Here is a 20,880-nt window from a genome sequence, read left to right as displayed (position 1 = left end):
CAGCCCCCTCTGCATGAATTCCAAGCCATGATTTCTTCTGTTACGCTCATGCAAGTCTAATATGGTTCGTTTAGATCAGGGGTGTCCACTTGTTTTCAGTGAGGGCCACATGCTGAAAAATGACAGGATGCATGGGCCACTTTGACACATATTAGGGATCGACCGATATTGCTTGGGCCGATATTTGTGGCCGATACTGCTTTTGATCCCTCAAATTTACATGAAAAAAAATAACCATGATAACAAATATTCCAGGTCTCATGTTTAAACAAATATTTATTGAAATGTAAACACTGAACACAGTAGGATTCAGCTTTTTTTAAACACACATTTAAACGGCATTATCAACTTTAAAAGGAATAAATATTCAACCGTGTGCAAAACACCCCCCCCCCCCCCCGCCTCCACACACACAAACACATCACACTGACACAATTTAGTACGATATATAAAACATTTCTCTCATCATTTAAGTTGGTGTTGTGCACGATAAAGACCTCTCATAAGATTTTTATTTTTGTTTTTATTTTTATTTTTATTTTTATTTTTATTTTTATTTTTATTTTTATTTTTATTTTTATTTTTATTTTTATTTTTATTTTTATTTTTATTTTTATTTTTATTTTTATTTTTATTTTTATTTTTATTTTTATTTTTATTTTAGCTTTTCCTCAAGCTAATTTTCCAAAAATTACCCCTATATTTGTTTTGTTTTTCTCATTATATTACAATTTCTTTTTAAACTTCATGCTGTGTCCCACATAGAAAATTTTTCACAAAGAAGCTTTATGAAGTTTCTTCTCATAATTTATTTTTATTTTTATTTTTATTTTTATTTTTATTTTTATTTTTATTTTTATTTTTATTTTTATTTTTATTTTTATTTTTATTTTTATTTTTATTTTTATTTTTATTTTTATTTTTATTTTTATTTTTATTTTTATTCTGAAAATATTATAGCTTTTCCTCAAGCTAATTTTCCAAAAATTACACCTATATTTGTTTTGTTTTTCTCATTATGTTACATTTTCTTTTGAAACTTCATGCTGTGTCCCACATTGAAAATTTTACAAATATTTTAACATTCTTCTCAAAGAAGCTTTATAAATTTTCTTCTCATAATTTTTATTTTTATTTTTATTTTTATTTTTATTTTTATTTTTATTTTTATTTTTATTTTTATTTTTATTTTTATTTTCAAAATATTATAGCTTTTCCTCAAGCTAATTTTCCAAAAATTATACTTATATTTGTTTTTCTCATTATATTACAATTTCTTTTTACAAATATTTACAAATATTTTAACTTTCTTCTCAAAGAAGCTTTATAAAGTTTATTTTTTATTTTTATTTTTATTTTTATTTTTATTTTTATTTTTATTTTTATTTTTATTTTTATTTTTATTTTTATTTTTATTTTTATTTTTATTTTTATTTTTATTTTTATTTTTATTTTTTTCAAAATATTATAGCTTTTCCTCCAAAAATTACACCTTTATTTGTTTTTCTCATTATATTCCAATGTCTTTTTAAACTTCATGCTGCGTCCCACTTGAAGTACTACATTTGAAGTAATACAGGTTTTTTTTTTTGTTGCCTTAGTACTTGTATTGCATGGTATGAAAGATGAATGATCCACAGATGAGGATAAGCAAACAAGCTTGCGGGTTCTTTATGCTGGTTTTCTTCAACTGTTATATTCATCACAGGTTTGTTCTCATGTCTAAAAAAAATATTGTGGTCGAGTTCAGTGTGTATTTCTATGTGTGTATTAACGTGTACAAACGTGTTGTTTGTGTTTGTGTAATGGTCTGAGCAGATGCTGCTAACATTCCTTCGCTCTTCATCACCTTGATCTCAGCACATTGGTCGTTGATGTGGGTGATACTTTTAGGGATTTTGGGATTGATTCCTTACCAACATTTTGGGCTGGTATCGCCGATACCCGTATTTGGGACTTGGACCTTTTTCAATGTTCATCCATACATTTTTTACAGTTTATCCGAGGTCAGGTCGTGGGGGCAGCAGCCTAAGCAGGGAAGCCCAGACTTCCTTCTTCCCCGACTACTCCATCCAGCTGCTCCGGGTCTTCCTCGAGGCCTCCTACTGGACGGGAATCCCCAGGAGGATTCAGGGAGGCAACCTTCCCAGATGCCTGGTCCACCTGATCTCAGAGTAGAGAAGCGCTTCTAATATTGACTTTCTACCGGATTTCTCCCTGTCTGTCTATCTATCTGTCCATCTACCTGTCCATCTATCTGTCCATCTATCTATCCGTCCGTCCATCTATCTATCCGTCCATCCACCCGTCCAGCCATCCGTCCATCCATCCATCTACCCATCTATCTGTCCATCTATCTATCCGTCCATCCATCCGTCCAGCTATCCGTCCATCCACCCGTCCATCCACCCGTCCAGCCATCCGTCCATCCACCCGTCCATCTACCCATCTATCTGTCTGTCTGTCCGTCCATACATCCGTCTATCTGTCCATCTATCGGTCTATCGATCCACCTGTCTGTCCGTCCGTCTGTCCATCCGTCCGTCCATCCGTCCAGCTATCCGTCCATCCACCCGTCCATCCATCCGTCCAGCCATCCGTCCATCCACCCGTCCATCTACCCATCTATCTGTCTGTCTGTCCGTCCATACATCCGTCTATCTGTCCATCTATCGGTCTATCGATCCATCTGTCTGTCCGTCCGTCCGTCCATCTATCTGTCCATCTATCTGTCCTTCTATCTGTCCATCTATCCGTCAATCTATCTGTCCATCCATCCGTCCAGCCATTTGTCCATCCACCCATCCATCCATCCATCCATCCATCCACCCACCCACCCATCATCTATCCATCCATCCATCCACCCACCCACCCATCCATCCATCCACCCGTCCATCCACCCGTCCATCCATCCGTCCAGCCATTTGTCCATCCACCCGTCCATCTACCCATCTATCTGTCTGTCTGTCCGTCCATACATCCGTCTATCTGTCCATCTATCCGCCTATCTATCTGTCAATCTATCTGTCCATCCATCCGTCCAGCCATTTGTCCATCCACCCGTCCATCCACCCATCCATCTATCCGTCCATCCACCCATCCACCCACCCATCCATCCATCCATCCATCCACCCACCCACCCACCCATCCATCCATCCATCCGTCCATTCATCCATCTCTTTTTGTCTATTTTGCCTCCTAAGACCTGCTCTACCCAAAAGAAAGAACCCTAACATAGAAGATATGGTTTACTACTACCCAAGTTATGATGATATATTATCAATATTTGTATCGGTCCTTCCTCCTCTAATTTATTGCATCAGTACCGGAAAACCAAGCAAAGTTTTCCCGTAGTTTGCATCACTTAAATCACACAAGAACCAAAGTCAATACAATGAGTGTAAACGTCTCCGTATGGAATGTTTGGGAATAACAACCTCCTGGAAAGTTCATCAGTGATGTTTTATTGCCTGAGCGACAAGAGTTTGTTGGCGGGGGGGGGGGCTTTCGACTCTCTCAGCACGTGACCTCACGTTGACCTCAGACCTTTGCGGTCTCCTCCCAGCAGCTTTACGTTACACAAAACAAACAAACATGCTCAGAGTTTATGGAAACATACTCCTGATTTACAGCTTCTATGCCTCTTTTCTACCACTTGTCCTCACCAGGGGTCGCAGGGGGAGCCGGATCCTATTCTAGCTGTCTTCGGGCGAGAGGCGGGGTACACCCTTGCATGTTCTCCCCATGCATGTGTGGCTTTTTTCCGGGTACTCCGGTTTCCTCCCACATTCCAAAAAACATGCTAGGTTAATTAGCGACTCCAAATTGTCCATAGGTATGAATGTGAGTGTGAATGGTTGTTTGTCTATATGTGCCCTGTGATTGGCTGGCCACCAGTCCAGGGTGTACCCCGCCTCTCTCGCCTGAAGTCAGCTGGGATAGGCTCCAGCATACCCCCACAATCCTAGTGAGGATAAGCGGCATAGAAACTTCCAAGAAGAAAGTTGAAATAGTTAACAGAACTGGAAAATCAGCTGTAATTTTGCAAGAATAAAGTCAAAATATTGAGAAAAAAATTTGGCAATTTGACGAGAATAAACTTGTAATATTATGAAGAAAATAAAGTTCTTCAAAGTTGTAAAATTATGATTTTTTTTTTTAAATTAGGTTGGGGAAAAAGTTCTAATATTATGTGAATAAAATCATAATATTATTAAAAGAAAATTTTGAAGAAAGTTGAAATATTTGGAAAATTTAAAAAAAAATTAAAAATGTAGGAAGACCTCATTAAAAGTTATGTATTAAGCATGGGTTTCCTCCCACATTCCAAAAACATGCTAGGTTAATTAGCGACTCCAAATTGTCCATAGGTATGAATGTGAGTGTGAATGGTTGTTTGTCTATATGTGCCCTGTGATTGGCTGGCCACCAGTCCAGGATGTACCCCGCCTCTCTCACCCAATGACAGCTGGGATAGGCTCCAGCACCCCCTGCGACCCTTGTGAGGATAAACGGTAGAAAATGAATGAATGAATGAGTTCTCCTCCTATTTTGTGTGGAAGTGGTAACTTTTTGGCTTCTTATTTTGTCTTTCCCCACACTCGGCCATCTCTGTGTGGAGTTTGCATGTTCTCCCCGTGCATGCGTGGGTTTTCTCCGGGTACTCCGGTTTCCTCCCACATTCCAAAAACATGCTAGGTTAATTAGCGACTCCAAATTGTCCATAGGTATGAATGTGAGTGTGAATGGTTGTTTGTCTATATGAGGGAAAAAGCAGTAGAAAATGAATGAATGAATGTAGAAAGTGCTCCTGAATGTGGTTACATAATAATAATAATAATATTACATTTTATTTGAAAGCATTAAGAACACAGGAAATACAGTAAGAAAAGATTTTTTAAAAAACAAGCAAGACAACATCTTTCTCTTCATTTTATTCAAATTCTTTGATTACTCATCAGCTTTAAAGTAAAAAGTTCTTCTTTCCTAGGATACTTTCTTCACATTTATCTTATCCTAATTCCTTTCTGCTGTGAAACAAGTGAAATGAACCACTGACGCTCCGATGAACGACCACACAGAACGCAGCACGGATGGGAACATTAGAAATAGTTTTCAAATATCCAGGGATTTTTGTCGGAGTGGATGATTGTATTTACAGAGTTCTGCTCAAATGTAAATGAAAATGTAAAACGCAGAACACGGTTTGGCTCGACGAGAAAGCGTCTCGGTTGTGATAATCGCCTCTTCGACTGTAGAGGACAGGAGATGCGCCAAAATCGAGTGGAAAAAAAACCGTGTTTGGTGAGTCCAGAGAGTCCGACGCAGTTCCAATCGTTAGCGGTGACGCTACTTCATTTTTCTACTCCGCCTTCTTGGCCTTCCTTTTCCGAGCGCCTTCGCTCAGATCTTCCTTGCTTTTCAGCGACGATGACACCGTCGCGGCTGGAGGAGGATGATGATGATGATGGTCTTCCTCAGATCCGCCCAAAGGGGAGCCAAAGAGCAGATGGCAAACCCAGGACTCGATGAGAGCAAAGGGGGAGCCGTGTGAGTGGCGGGCAGTCATCCACACCTGGTGGGGGGGCGACATAGGAAAGGTGGTGACCCATTTTTGGAAAATTATTACGTTTTTAACGACAAGAATATGACATTCAACAGCGTCACGGCAATGACGAGCCACTAGGGGGCATATTCGCACCGCTAACCCGTTTTCACTGGACGCAAATATGCTTTTATTTTGAATTCATTTTTTATAAAAAATTTTATAGTATATTTTTATAGTATTTGATAAAGTATTCGATAAATACATCTCCACCATATAGCATTCAATGTTAATAAATTGAATATTTTCCATATAAACACATTTATGGCTTTGTAAATGTATTTTTTTAACATGATTAGAGCCTGTCAGAGATGAAATAACACCCCTATAGTCACATTTACACTCCTATTATTAATTATTTACAACACTTGTAAACTGATACAAATAAATTGAATATTTATTAATATTTATATTGAAAATATTCCATTTATTAATAAATTGAATATAAATGTGTTAATAAATGGAATATTTATTAATGTTTATAATCCATATAAACATTTCAATTTATTAATAAATTGAATATTTTCCATATAAACATGTTTAAGGCTTTGTAAATGTAGTTTTTAACATGATTAGAGCCTGGTAGAGATGAAGTAACACCCCTATAGTCACATTAACACTCCCATTATTAATTATTTACAACACTTGGCGCAACTCTGATACTAATAAATGGAATATTTATTAATGTTCATATGGAAAATATTCAATTTTTTAATAAATTGAATATTTTCCATATAAAAATTTTAATAAATGGAATATTTATTAATGTTTATAATCCATATAAACATATTCAATTTATTAATAAATTGAATATTTTCCATATAAACATGTTTAAGGCTTTGTAAATGTAGTTTTTAACATGATTAGAGCCTGTTAGAGATGAAATAACACCCCTATAGTCACATTTACACTCCTATTATTAATTATTTACAACACTTGTAAACTGATACAAATAAATGGAATATTTATTAATGTTTATATTGAAAATATTTCATTTATTAATAAATTGAATATAAACGTGTTAATAAATGGAATATTTATTAATGTTCATAATCCATATAAACATGTTCCATTTATTAATAAATTGAATATTTTCCTTATAAACATGTTTAAGTCTTTGTAAATGTAGTTTTTAACATGATTAGAGCCTGTTAGAGATGAAATAACACCCCTATAGTCACATTTACACTCCTATTATTAATTATTTACAACACTTGGCGCAACTCTGATATCTGTAAAATATTCCATTTATTAATAAATTGAATATTTTCCATATAAACATGTTAATAATGGAATATTTATTAATGTTTAAAATCCATATAAACATGTTCCATTTATTAATAAATTGAATATTTTCCATATAAACATGTTTAAGGCTTTGTAAATGTAGTTTTTAACTTGATTAGAGCCTGGTAGAGATGAAGTAACACCCCTATAGTCACATTTACACTCCTATTATTAATTATTTACAACACTTGGCACAACTCTGATACTAATAAATGAAATATTTATTAACATGTTTATATGGAAAATATTCAATTTTTTAATAAACCACTTCAAACCACCAATATTTTCCATATAAAAATTTTAATAAATGGAATATTTATTAATGTTTATAATCCATATAAACATGTTCCATTTATTAATAAATTGAATATTTTCCAAGCTAGCAAGCGAGTGAGCTAACCAGTTAACCTCGTATTTATTTCCTGTAAACTTAAGAATCCAAACATTTACCACTTCCACACAGAAAGGGAGGATACGTGTTTTCACATATAAAAGGTCACGTAATGTAAAATAATTTGTCAATGTTTTGTGCCATTACTGCCACCTAGTGGCCAGAATACGTGGGATTTTCTACGTAAATTATCATTAGTGGTCATTGGCATGGTGTTGGTGCTAATTATGATTATGATTGCAGTGCAACACTGACCTTGCTTGTGGCCATGAATAGAGTGAAGACCAGGATCAGGGTCCCCTTGGACACCGGTAGCCAATGAGCCTCCTGCAGGGTGAAGAGGATGGCTCCGTATAGACTAGCTTTGGTAGGGCTGGGGAAAAAAATTACATTCATTTAACTTTTTTAATTAAATTTAAATTAACTTTTATCTTGATTCACGATAAAGCGTCTTGCATTTATTTTATATTTTGATGATAATACATGATAACATAATCATGGCGAATGTTATCCATCATATGTCTGATTTTACTTAATACCGATTTAGGTCATTTAAAGTGGGGGGTGTACAAGGTGTGGCCCAGGGGCCAATTGTAGTCTGTTGTTATATTTTTATTGGGGCACAGCACGTTTTGAAAATATAATTTACCAAAAAAATCTGACAAAAAAAAAAACAACAACAATAGCAAAAATGGGAAAATAAGAATAAAGTTTGCTTTTCTTAAGTCGTCATATAAACAATTATAATAAATTTGAAAATATACCCAAAAAAATGCAGAAATTCTGTCATTTTATGCAAATAAAGTCTAAATATTAACAAAAGAAAGTCACATTCTAAGGAGAAAAAAGTTGGAGAATAAACTTGTAATATTATGAGGAAAAATAATGCCACTTTAGTAGCAAAAATGGGAAAATAAGAATAAAGTCAAAATATTATGAGAAAAGGTTGTAATCTAAAGAGGAAGTCGGAATTTTACGAGAATAACCTAAAACTAATGTCATGTAGTAGCATGAAGTTTAAATTATTTTTTTTAATTCGTCATATAAACAATTATAATAATGAATTAAGTTGTAATTGTTGGAAAATTAGGTTACAGGAAAATTTATGACATTAGGAAAATAAAGTCAAAATATTATGGGAATAAAGTCATGAAAAGAAAGTTGAAATAATTTAGAAATAATAGGAGAATAAAGTCAAAATATTATGGGAATAAAGTCATAAAAAGAAAGTTGAAATAATTTAGAAATAATAGGATAATAAAGTCAAAATATTATGGGAATAAAGTCATAAAAAGAAAGTTGAAATAATTTGAAAATATACCAATCAATTTTTTAATAATAATGAATTACGTTGTAATTGTTGGAAAATTAGGTTACAGAAAAATTCACAATAGGAAAATAAAGTCAAAATATTATGGGAATAAAGTCATGAAAAGAAAGTTGAAATAATTTAGAAATAATTGGAGAATAAAGTCAAAATTATATGGGAATAAAGTCATGAAAAGAAAGTTGAAATAATTTGAAAATATACCAAAAAATGCAGAAATTTCTGCATTTTTGGGGTATATTTTCAAATTATTTCAAATAATAGGAGAATAAAGTCAAAATATTATGGGAATAAAGTCATAAAAAGAAAGTTGAAATAATTTAGAAATAATAGGAGAATAAAGTCAAAATATTATGGGAATAAAGTCATGAAAAGAAAGTTGAAATAATTTAGAAATAATAGGAGAATAAAGTCAAAATATTATGGGAATAAAGTCATAAAAAGAAAGTTGAAATAATTTAGAAATAATAGGAGAATAAAGTCAAAATATTATGGTAATAAAGTCATAAAAAGAAAGTTGAAATAATTTGAAAATATGCCCAAAAAATGCAGAAATTCTGTCATTTTACGCAAATAAAGTCTAAATATTAAGAACAGAAAGTCACATTCTAATGAGAAAAAAAGTTGAATTTTGGAGAATAAACTTGTATTAATATAACATTAGGAGAATAAAGTCAAAATGTTGTGGCAATAAAGTCATAAAAAGAAAGTTGAAATAATTTAGAAATAATAGGAGAATAAAGTCAAAATATTATGTGAATAAAGTCATAAAAAGAAAGTTGAAATAATTTGGAAATAATAGGACAATAAAGTCAAAATATTATGGGAATAAAGTCATAAAAAGAAAGTTGAAATAATTTAGAAATAATAGGATAATAAAGTCAAAATATTATGGGAATAAAGTCATAAAAAGAAAGTTGAAATAATTTAGAAATAATAGGATAATAAAGTCAAAATATTATGGGAATAAAGTCATAAAAAGAAAGTTGAAATAATTTGAAAATATACCAATTAATTTTTCAATAATAATGAATTAAGTTGTAATTGTTGGAAAATTAGGTTACAGAAAAATTCACAATAGGAAAATAAAGTCAAAATATTATGGGAATAAAGTCATAAAAAGAAAGTTGAAATAATTTAGAAATAATAGGAGAATAAAGTCAAAATATTATGGGAATAAAGTCATAAAAAGAAAGTTGAAATAATTTAGAAATAATAGGATAATAAAGTCAAAATATTATGGGAATAAAGTCATAAAAAGAAAGTTGAAATAATTTGAAAATATACCAATTAATTTTTCAATAATAATGAATAAAGTTGTAATTGTTGGAAAATTAGGTTACAGAAAAATTCACAATAGGAAAATAAAGTCAAAATATTATGGGAATAAAGTCATAAAAAGAAAGTTGAAATAATTTAGAAATAATAGGAGAATAAAGTCAAAATATTATGGGAATAAAGTCATAAAAAGAAAGTTGAAATAATTTGAAAATATACCAAAAAATGCAGAAATTTCTGCATTTTTTGGGGTATATTTTCAAATTATTTCAAATAATAGGAGAATAAAGTCAAAATATTATGTGAATAAAGTCATAAAAAGAAAGTTGAAATAATTTAGAAATAATAGGAGAATAAAGTCAAAATAGTATAGGAATAAAGTCATAAAAAAAAGTTGAAATAATTTGAAAATATACCCCCAAAAAATTCAGAAATTCTGTCAAATAAACTTGTAATATTATGAGGAAAAATAATTCCACTTTAGTAGCAAAGAGTTAATATTAAAGAAAACATAAGTCACCTTGTACAGTTGGGACTATTTCTATTTCTGTCATGATAATACGACAATCGCTGCAGAATAAAATACCTTTTGATGTTATGAATGGTCTTAACGATGAACAAGTATCATCCCATACAGCTTACAATCCATCACAGTGCTAAATATAAGAAATAGTATTTCTACCGGAGCAGTATCCACCAATGGGAGGCATGAAGTCAGGAAAGAAGAAACTCACAATGACATATTGAGGATCTCGTTGGTCTCGGGTCTCCACACGCCACGCAACAGCTGCTCAAAATTGGAAATGAGAGCCACTCCAGATCCTGCCATGGGAAAAAAAGATTAACACTTTTTTTTTCACGTTTTTTTTCTGGCAACTGATTTTGCTGTCGATGTACAGTATCGTGTGTTGTCGGTCCGCTAATAGATACATCACCTTTGACGTAACCGACGATGACCATGATGAAGAAGCCGTGGTGGTAGGCGTGGTGGGCGTGATGGACTCCGGCGGCAATCTTGCGAGTACGGACCACTTCCTTCAGCGCGACCAACACCATCTTGACGGGCAGGAAAGCCACACACTTGTAGAAGAGGTTCAGCGGGCAGTAGAAGATGAGGTACCTGTGTTTACATTGTTACGGACAATTATTCACATGTACACATGGTGTCAAGTGTTTGCCCCCCCCTTCCTGACTTCTTTTTTTTTGCATGTTTGTAACACTTAAATGTTACAATATGACTTTATTCCCATAATATTTTGACTTTATTCTCCTATTGTTTCTAAAATTATTTCAACTTTCTTTTTATGACTTTATTCCTATAATATTTTGACTTTATTCTCCTATTGTTTCTAAATTTTTTCAACTTTCTTTTTATGACTTTATTCCCATAATATTTTGACTTTATTCTTCTATATTTTCAAATTATTTCAACTATCTTTTTATATCTTTATTCCCATAATATTTTGACTTTATTCTCCCATTATTTCTAAATTATTTCAACTTTTTTATGACTTTATTTCCATAATATTTTGACTTTATTCTCCTATTATTTCTAAATTATTTCAATTTTTTTTCATGACTTTATTCCCATAATATTTTGACTTTATTCTCCTATTATTTCTAAATTATTTCAACTTTCTTTTTATGACTTTATTCCCATAATATTTTGACTTTATTCTCCTATTATTTCTAAATTATTTCAACTTTCTTTTTATGACTTTATTCCCATAATATTTTGACTTTATTCTCCTATTATTTCTAAATTATTTCAACTTTCTTTTCATGACTTTATTCCCATAATATTTTGACTTTATTCTCCTATTATTTCTAAATTATTTCAACTTTCTTTTCATTACTTTATTCCCATAAAATTTTGACTTTATTCTCCTATTATTTCTAAATTATTTCAACTTTCTTTTTATGACTTTATTTCCATAATATTTTGACTTTATTCTCCAATTATTTCTAAATTATTTCAACTTTCTTTTTATGACTTTATTTCCATAATATTTTGACTTTATTCTCCTATTATTTCTAAATTATTTCAACTTTCTTTTTATGACTTTATTCCCATAATATTTTGACTTTATTGTCCTATTATGATTTTTTTCTGTAACCTAATTTTCCAACAATTACAACTCAATTAATTATTATTAAAAAATTGGTATATTTCCAAATTATTTCAACTTTCTTTTTATGACTTTATTCCCATAATATTTTGACTTTATTCTTATTGTCCCATTTATGCTCCTAAAGTGGCATTATTTTTCCTCATAATGTTCATGACTCTGGAGCCTATCCCGGCTGTCTTCGGGCAAGAGAGGCTGGGTACACCCTGGACTGGTGGCCAGCCAATCACAGGGCACATATAGACAAACAACCATTCACACTCACATTCATACCTGTGGACAATTTGGAGTCGCCAATTAACCTAGCATGTTTTTTTTTGGAATGTGGGAGGAAACCGGAGTACCGGGAGAAAACCCACGCATGCACGGGGAGAACATGCAAACTCCACACAGAGACCGCCGAGGGTGGAATTGAACTTGGGTCTCCTAGCTGCAAGCCCTGTGCACTAACCACTCATACACCGTGCAGCCCTTAAGCGTAAATCAGGAAGGGGGAAACCACTTTCAGTATACTCTACATATACTGTATATATTATATACACACACATTTATATCCCTATAAATACATACTGTGTATATACGTATAATGTATAACCTAGTATTTGTACTGTATACTACAGTTAACTTTATCATCTTAAACAATGTAGTGTAGATTTATATGATTTATATTCATATGACATGAGTCCGGCACGGTGGTCTAGGGGTTAGCGCGCAGACCTCACAGCTAGGAGACCAGGGTTCAATCCCACCCTCGGGCATCTCTGTGTGGAGTTTGCATGTTCTCCCCGTGCATGCGTGGGTTTTCTCCGGGTACTCCGGTTTCCTCCCACATTCCAAAAACATGCTAGGTTAATTAGCGACTCCAAATTGTCCATAGGTATGAATGTGAGTGTGAATGGTTGTTTGTCTATATGTGCCACCAGTCCAGGGTGTACCCCGCCTTACGCCCGAAGACAGCTGGGATAGGCTCCAGGCTCCAGAATGAATGAATGACATGAGTCCCGTTTTAGCCTGTACCGAATACTACTAGAATACTACTGGGAGTACTCCAGCCCTTCCTCACCAGACAGCAGAGGCCAACAGGATGTGGCTGTTGTGTTGGAAGTAGTCAAGAGGGCTGCTTCCCAGCATGACGTCGGCCACAATGTAGCTCCCAAAGCAGTAGAGCATGGCGCACAGCCACGAGGCCACGGGACTCCTGCGAGAAACCTCCACTGAGCCTGCACAGCACACAAACGGACAAATCGGAAGCAGGTCATTTATCATTGAAGTCGGGGGGGGGGGATTTATTCCACTGAGGGATGAAAAATGATAAAAGGAGGCAACGGCCGCTTTTGTATTTAGGAAAGCAACACATGTTGATATGATAAGAAGTTACATATATTTCAAGAAAAGACGTATTATTAGTATTTAATAACATATAATATATATGTAATATAATATAAATATAATAATACAATATTTATTAATAAATCATACTTCATATTTGTGTCAATTTTTCCTTTTGATAGTACAGTATTTTCATAATGGTGCAACTTTTTTCCAGTTAGAATATGGCCTTTTTCTCCTAATATTTTGGCCTTGTTCATGGAAAATTACAGCTATTTTTGGTTTCATTTTTCATTGCCCCCAAACTATTTAAACTTCCCTCTTGTCATTAGGACTTTATTCCTTTATTAATATGTTGTCTTTATTCTCATAAAATATGAAATGCAAAACTTTCCGCACCATAATTCTCTAAAAATGACAACTTAATAAAAAGTCTAGTCTTTAAATTTATTTATTTATTATTTACTATTTGATATTTTTATTTAATATTTAATGTATGTATATTATATATGTATGTGTATGTATATATGTATATTATATGTATATTATTCCCATAATATGTTGTCTTTGTTCTCATAAAATTTGACATTTAATACTTTCCGCACCATAATTCTCTGAAAATGACCACTCAATTAAGAAAGTCTAGTCTAGTATTTAATATTTAATATTTAATATTTAATATTTAATATTTAATATTTAATATTTAATATTTAATATTTAATATTTAATATTTAATATTTAATATTTAATATTTAATATTTAATATTTAATATTCAATATTCAATGTTTAATGTTTAATGTTTAATATTTAATGTATATTATATATGTATGTGTATGTATGTATGAATATAATATTTAATATTTGACCACTTGACCAAAAATGAAAAAAGTCTAGTCTTTACTATTTATATTTTATATTTTATATTTTATATTTTATATTTTATATTTTATATTTTATATTTTATATTTTATATTTAGTGTATATTATATATGTATGCATATGTATGTATGAATTTCATATTTAATATTTGACCACTTGACCAAAAATGAAAAAAGTCTAGTCTTTAATATTTAATATTTAATATTTAATATTTAATATTTAATATTTAATATTTAATATTTAATGGGTGTATATTATATATGTATGTGTATGTATGTATGAATATTTAATATATAATGTCTGTATTTAATATATACTATAGTATACTCATATACTAATAGTATACTAATACTAATAATATTACACCATTATTCTCGCAAAAAAATTACGCCTTTTTTGTGTTAATATTTTGACATGATTCCTGTAGAATTACTGATTTTTACTGGTGTTTTTTTTCTTTTTAAATTAGATTTTTATAATATATGCCAACAACCTGCAGGCCGCACATGGCCCCTGGGCTGCACTTTGGACACCCCAGATCTCAGCAGAAAATGTTCCCATTTTATCGTATTTTCCACTCATTTTTCTTGTCAAGCGCTGGTAACGCCTCCTTTGAATTTCAACTTTAGTTCAACTTGAGTTGGAGAGACACAAAAATGTTTACAACTTTGCTAACATTTGCAATAACACGCTCCATTTCCTTAAAAAGACTTACATGGAGTTCTCCTTTACATTGTTTTTTTTTTAGGTTCAGGTGCTTTTCTTCTTGATATGTCAGTTCTTTTCTATATGACCTTAAACTTCATGCATTGACCTTCACAAGCAGTTATCAGCGTAAAGCATGTGCGTCGTGGTGGCGTATATATGGGTACGCCCCGTCCACCATAATGTGTACGCCCCTGATAGGATACCCTTATCACCATTTAATAGTGACTTGGACATTGACTGTCATTTGTTAGTAGCTCTACTGGTGCATCGTGTCTTCAAAATGCACATAGACACTTTAGAGCAGGGGTCTCAAACACGCAGCCCGCGGGCCAAATGTTGCACCCAGGACAGTAGTTTGAGGCCCCCCGCCTTGACATGAAAGTTTAATGTTAGTTTGATATGGATGCTGTATGGTATCATGTACCCAGAAAAAACTATTACGTTTGATTCATGTTCATGTTAAAGGTTAAATAACTGTTAATAGTTATCCTCCCTATCCGTGTGGAAGTGGTAAGTTTTTGGCTATTTAAGTTTAAAGGAAATAACTTGAAGGCTAGTGATTTGCTAGCTCTCTTGTTTGCGAGTTAGCATGTGTCTCAAGACCCTGCAGTTGCGCAATATGTTAAATATAAAATAAAAAGAGTATAAATGTGACTATAGTCGTGTTTTGTCATGTCTACAGGGCTCTAATAATTAAAATTGTTCATTTTAATCAAAAAAAATAATTTGTCTACCCACCAACTATATGTGGTTTCTTAAGTTTTTATTATTTGCAGTTTTATTATTATTATTATATTTATTTATTACTGATTGATTGATTGTCTTTATTCTTGATTTGTTTATTTATTTTTCATCTTATTTTGTGCAGAAAAATAAAAATTAAGATATTTGAGAACAGTGGAATGTTTTATCAGAGCTTTTATTGTAGAAAATTGGAATCAAAGCACTGAAAAAGTTTGTATATTTTTCTGTTTTTAATAAATTAATGAATTTAATTTCTTGTTTAATTTAATTTAATTTCTTGTTTAATTTAATGTAATTTATTGTTTAATGTAATTTCTTGTTTAATGTAATTTAATATTTAATATTTAATATTTAATATTTAATATTTAATATTTAATATTTAATATTTAATATTTAATATTTAATATTTAATATTTAATATTTAATATTTAATATTTAATATTTAATATTTAATATTTAATATTTAATATTTAATTTATATTTTTCTGTTTTTAATAAATTTATAAATTTAATTTCTTGTTTAATTTAATTTAATGTAATTTCTTGTTTAATGTAATTTCTTGTTTAATGTAATTTCTTGTTTAATTTAATTTAATTTAATTTAATTTAATTTAATTTAATTTAATTTAATTTAATTTAATTTAATTTAATTTAATTTAATTTAATTTAATTTAATTTAATTTAATTATTTTTAGAATGTGCTTAGGACCAATAAGAAAACACCCACGCCAGGCACTAAAATGGCCCCCGCGCCGCACTTTGAAGTGTAGATATTGGTTTCTAAGGAAAGATCACCGTAATTTACAACCACATAATTGTTGGTCTCACACACACACACACTCACACACACACACACACACACACACACACATTTAATGTCACAGAGTGTGACTCCTTCCCACAAATGTCCACCAACAGGTGTGCGAGGGTGTCGCAATCCGATGCTGAGAGATGCCTTCCTATGAATAGATCCGGCTCGACCGTTTCTCCCGCCTTGCATGTGTCGGGCTCGTCTTGACCTTTAACCCCCGACACTTGTCTTCGCCTCTCTCTTAACTCCCTGCCATGTTTTCAGCATGACTAAAGAAGGTGAACACGCATGAAAAAAAATAAGAAAAGGTCATCATGCAAATGAAGGCAATGCCAGTCATTTGACTGTCAGAACTTTCTCCAATGGAAGAGATGTGGAAACACGGAATACTCGTATCGATACCGACAATATTTTTTACTTCCAGCTAGTGACACACTTTCATTTTGTTGTGTTGTTTCACATTTTGCAGTCCGTGTTTCGGAAGTAGCTTTATCCAAAGTCAAGTCATGGGGGCGGCAGCCTGAGCAGGGAAGCCCAGACTTCCGTCTCCACTTCATCCAGCTCCTTTTGGTTTATCCCGAGGCATTCCCAGGCCAGTTGAAAGACATACATTATAGTCTCTGGGTCTTCCCCAATGCCTCCTACTGGTCAGGTACAACTCATTTAGTCCGCTTGTACCCGCGATCTTATAGTTTAGGTCATGACCATATGGTAATGGTAATGGTAATGGTTTAATTTCATTTGAACATGCATCAGATTACAATTGAATGCATCACATAATCAGTTCACAGTTCCACATGTCCAAAAGGAGTAGGAAGAAGCAAAGCTTATTAAATCCTACCCCTCTATCTGGTACTTTTACAATCAGTAACTGGTACATTTGTTCACTTCCTGCTTTCATAATATAATTTAAATGATTTATTTTATTTTTTATTTTTATTTTTATTTTTATTTTTATTTTTATTTTTATTTTTATTTTTATGTTTATTTTTATTTTTATTTTTATTTTTATTTTTATTTTTATTTTTATTTTTATTTTTATTTTTATTTTTATTTTTATTTTTATTTTTATTTTTATTTTTATTTTTATTTTTATTTTTATTTTTATTTTTATTTTTATTTTTATTTTACCAAAAGTACGAGGTGATATGAGCATCCAATGCCATAATGGGTACCATAGTAAGTGTCAATATAGTGATATATATAGCACATCATGACTGGTTCAAGACTCTTCATCCTTGTATTTAGCAAATTTATTTTATTTATATATTTATTTTATTAATTTTTATTATTTTTTTTTTTAGTTTTTTTTTTCATTTTTTTACATTTTTTAATTTTTTAAATTTTTGTCACGTACCGAAGTAGGAGGTGATATGAGCATCCAATGACATAATGGGTACCATAGTAAGTGTCAATATAGTGATATATATAGCACATCATGACTGGTTCAAGACTCTTCATCCTTGTATTTAGCAAATTTATTTTATTTATAAATTTATTTTATTAATTTTTATTAATTTTTATTTAGTTTTTTTTTCATTTTTATTTATTTATTTTTTTTGCATAAGGCTAAAAATAATTAGCTATTTTAGCTGTTTGAAGATGAACTATATCAGCAAGTTGAAGTATTTGTGATTTTAAAAATAAGGACTTAGTATGTTCTCTGTAGGCGGCATTATGAATTATCCTTACTGGCCTTTTTTCCAGTACTTTTAGTGAGTGAAGATTGCTTTTATAGTTATTACCCCATATTTTTTTTTTACCCCATATTTTTTTTTACCCCATATTACCCACATTATTTTAGCTGTTTGAAGATGAACTATATCAGCAAGTTGAAGTATTTGTGATTTTAGAAATAAGCAGTTAGTATGTTCTCTGTAGGCGCCATTATGAATTATCCTTACTGGCCTTTTTTGCAGTACATTTAGCGAGTGAAGAATGCTTTTATAGTTATTACAACATATTTCCACACATCTTTGTGTCTTTGTTATATGATATGTGAGTAAATTAAGAGCTTTGAAGGTTGTTTAACAACTTTTCTAAAGCTCAATAATTCATCAAAACAATGACAGTTTTATTGTGCGGCCCAAATGTAAATAATACAATGTTTGCACGCTTTTCGGTGAGGTTTAAACAACTTTTCCTTCATGAACAAAAGCTAGTAAATCGTCCCGTGTTTAACATTCTAGTCCCGAAGCCTTACAAGAGTGCAGGGGGGGGCGGGGGGGGGGGGGGCTTTTGGAGGCCCCACTGGACATCTATTTCAGGATCTTCTATTTTTTGCTTCTAAGTTGCTGGCATGCACAAGTTTTTTTTTTCTCACATTTCAGTCACCCTAAGTCCTAAAGGAGTTAAAAACTTGGACAATGTCAGTGTTTTAATTCACTTCAGTGAGTTTGAATGAGGTCAGGCTGCAGCAGCAACAACACTCCATGCTTTTTATGGAAAAAAAAAAGTGGGGCATTGAATGCAACAGAGTCCTTTTATGGATATGGCTTGTATGGCCATAAGAAATGCATTGAATTTAAATTTAAATTGGAATTTCTTATTCATTCTGGTAATAAATGTACTTCTAATGCATTATTATTGTATTTATATATAAATATATATGTAAATAGTAAAAATATTAATGCTTAAAAGTGCTCCAATATTTCTCACCTGGTTCATACTTGAGGTAGAGGATGGAGACGATGTAATAAGCCACATCGAACACAGGAAACATTCCCATTTTGGAGAAAGCCTGAGCAAAATCTCCTAAATTAAGAACAGCCAGCACATCCATGTCGCCCGTCTTGCGGATCCCAGATTATTATAGTAGTCCCAAGTGCGCAGTCACAATCGGAAAGCACCCCCCACACACAAAAACCCCCGGTCCACCACCCGACTCTCCTCCAAGCCCCCCCACGGTCACGGTAGTGAAAGGCTGAGACGCTCAAAAGCCCTCCTATTAATATCACTCATCTCCTGCAGCCTCCTTCATCGTCATCCTCCTCCTCCTCCTCACCATCATGGCATCATGTGTTGTGGTGCCAGCTGCTGCTAGGTTGGTTGCAACAATGTGTCGTGACGTCATCAACACCTTATTGCGTCGCTGTGGGGGATTAAAAAATATATATATGAGATAAAACGCATGCAAAAAAATAGCAAATAACACGCATGTTTTTTTTTTTACATGACATAACTGAACCCAATCCCTCCGTAAATGTAACATAGGTTATTCATACGCCCCCGTGTGATCAAAGAGTGTAAATGCATGCCATGAAGGACAATAAAATGGAAGCACATTTTTTTATATATTCATAGAAAGGCAACTCGTTGCCACTAGAGGGCGCTACAACATCAAATAATACACAATTATAATAATAGTGCGTATGCAAAGTGGCTATTATTTAAAAGTGCATTCGGATTTTTTTTTTTCTACACATTTTATAAATTTATTTTTTCCCTCCATATTTTACACAACACCACACAATCACAACATATTTTTCAAAGGTGTGCAAATAAATAAAAAAAAGATTAAAAATTAAAAAAATTACATATCGAGTGGTTAGCACACAGGAGATAGGAAAAAAAAACCAAACAAACAAGTAACAGACATTCAATTTTTGATAACTCAATAGATTTTAGTGGAAATCACACTTCTTAACATTTTGACAAGCATGCACATATCCAAAATAATCATTCAAATTGGCATTTTGGAAATAGAGATTACAAAATAGGCAAAATATCATAAAATATCATATATTAGCATATCATGCTATGAGAAACAATTTTGACTTTATACTTGTAATATCACACCTTTTTCCTCAACCTAATTTTCCAAAAATTACAACTTTATTCTTCATTTTATTAATAATATTGCAAAAACTATTGCAGAAATTATAGTGAAAATAAAATTTTCAAAATAGGCAAACTACGAGCTATGAGAAAAAAATTTGACTTTATACTTGTAATATCACACCTTTTTCCCCCAACCTAATTTTCCAAAAATTACAACATTATTCTTGATTTTATTCATAATAATGCAAAAAATATTGCAGAAATTATAGTGAAAATGTAATTGTTTCTCATAGCATGATATGCTAATAAAACAGCCCGCATCTCAGCTGAATTTATTCAAATAATATTTTGACTTTATACTTGTAATATCACACCTTTTTTCCCCAACCTAATTTTCCAAAAATTACAACTTTATTCTTGATTTTATTCATAATAATGCAAAAAATATTGCAGAAATTATAGTGAAAATTAAATTGTTTCTCATAGCATGATATGCTCATAAAACAGCCCGCATCTCAGCTGAATTTATTCAAATAATATTTTGACTTTATACTTGTAATATCACACCTTTTTCGCCAACCTAATTTTCCAAAAATTACAACATTATTCTT

The 20,880-nt window shown here is 31.9% G+C and overlaps 1 protein-coding gene across 1 annotated transcript; it reads right to left on the bottom strand.

Moving 5' to 3' along the window:
• Window positions 1–4,919: 4,919 nt before the first annotated feature.
• tmem38a (transmembrane protein 38A) lies at window positions 4,920–19,363 on the bottom strand. Its single transcript, XM_058074207.1, has 6 exons — window positions 19,148–19,363; window positions 13,081–13,237; window positions 10,824–11,008; window positions 10,623–10,710; window positions 7,539–7,656; window positions 4,920–5,575 (listed from the first exon to the last, which is right to left on the bottom strand). The coding sequence occupies exons 1-6, from the start codon at window positions 19,269–19,271 to the stop codon at window positions 5,363–5,365; spliced, it is 885 nt and encodes a 294-aa protein (XP_057930190.1). The 5' UTR covers window positions 19,272–19,363; the 3' UTR covers window positions 4,920–5,362.
• Between the last annotated feature and the right edge of the window lie 1,517 nt (window positions 19,364–20,880).

This window comes from Doryrhamphus excisus, chromosome 5 (assembly GCF_030265055.1).
Source record: "Doryrhamphus excisus isolate RoL2022-K1 chromosome 5, RoL_Dexc_1.0, whole genome shotgun sequence".
NCBI classification, from domain to species: Eukaryota; Metazoa; Chordata; class Actinopteri; order Syngnathiformes; family Syngnathidae; genus Doryrhamphus; species Doryrhamphus excisus.
The sequence above is the reverse complement of the archived record's forward strand: the minus strand, read 5'-3'. Positions and strand labels throughout refer to the sequence as shown.

Coding starts and splice junctions, on each gene's coding strand:
- tmem38a (XM_058074207.1), bottom strand. CDS start 19,271: ATGGATGTGCTGGCTGTTCTTAATTTAGGAGATTTTGCTCAGGCTTTC. Junction 13,238..19,147: donor CTACCTCAAGTATGAACCAG/GTGAGAAATATT, acceptor TGTGCTGTGCAG/GCTCAGTGGAGGTTTCTCGC. Junction 10,711..10,823: donor CATCGTCGGTTACGTCAAAG/GTGATGTATCTA, acceptor TTCCCATGGCAG/GATCTGGAGTGGCTCTCATT.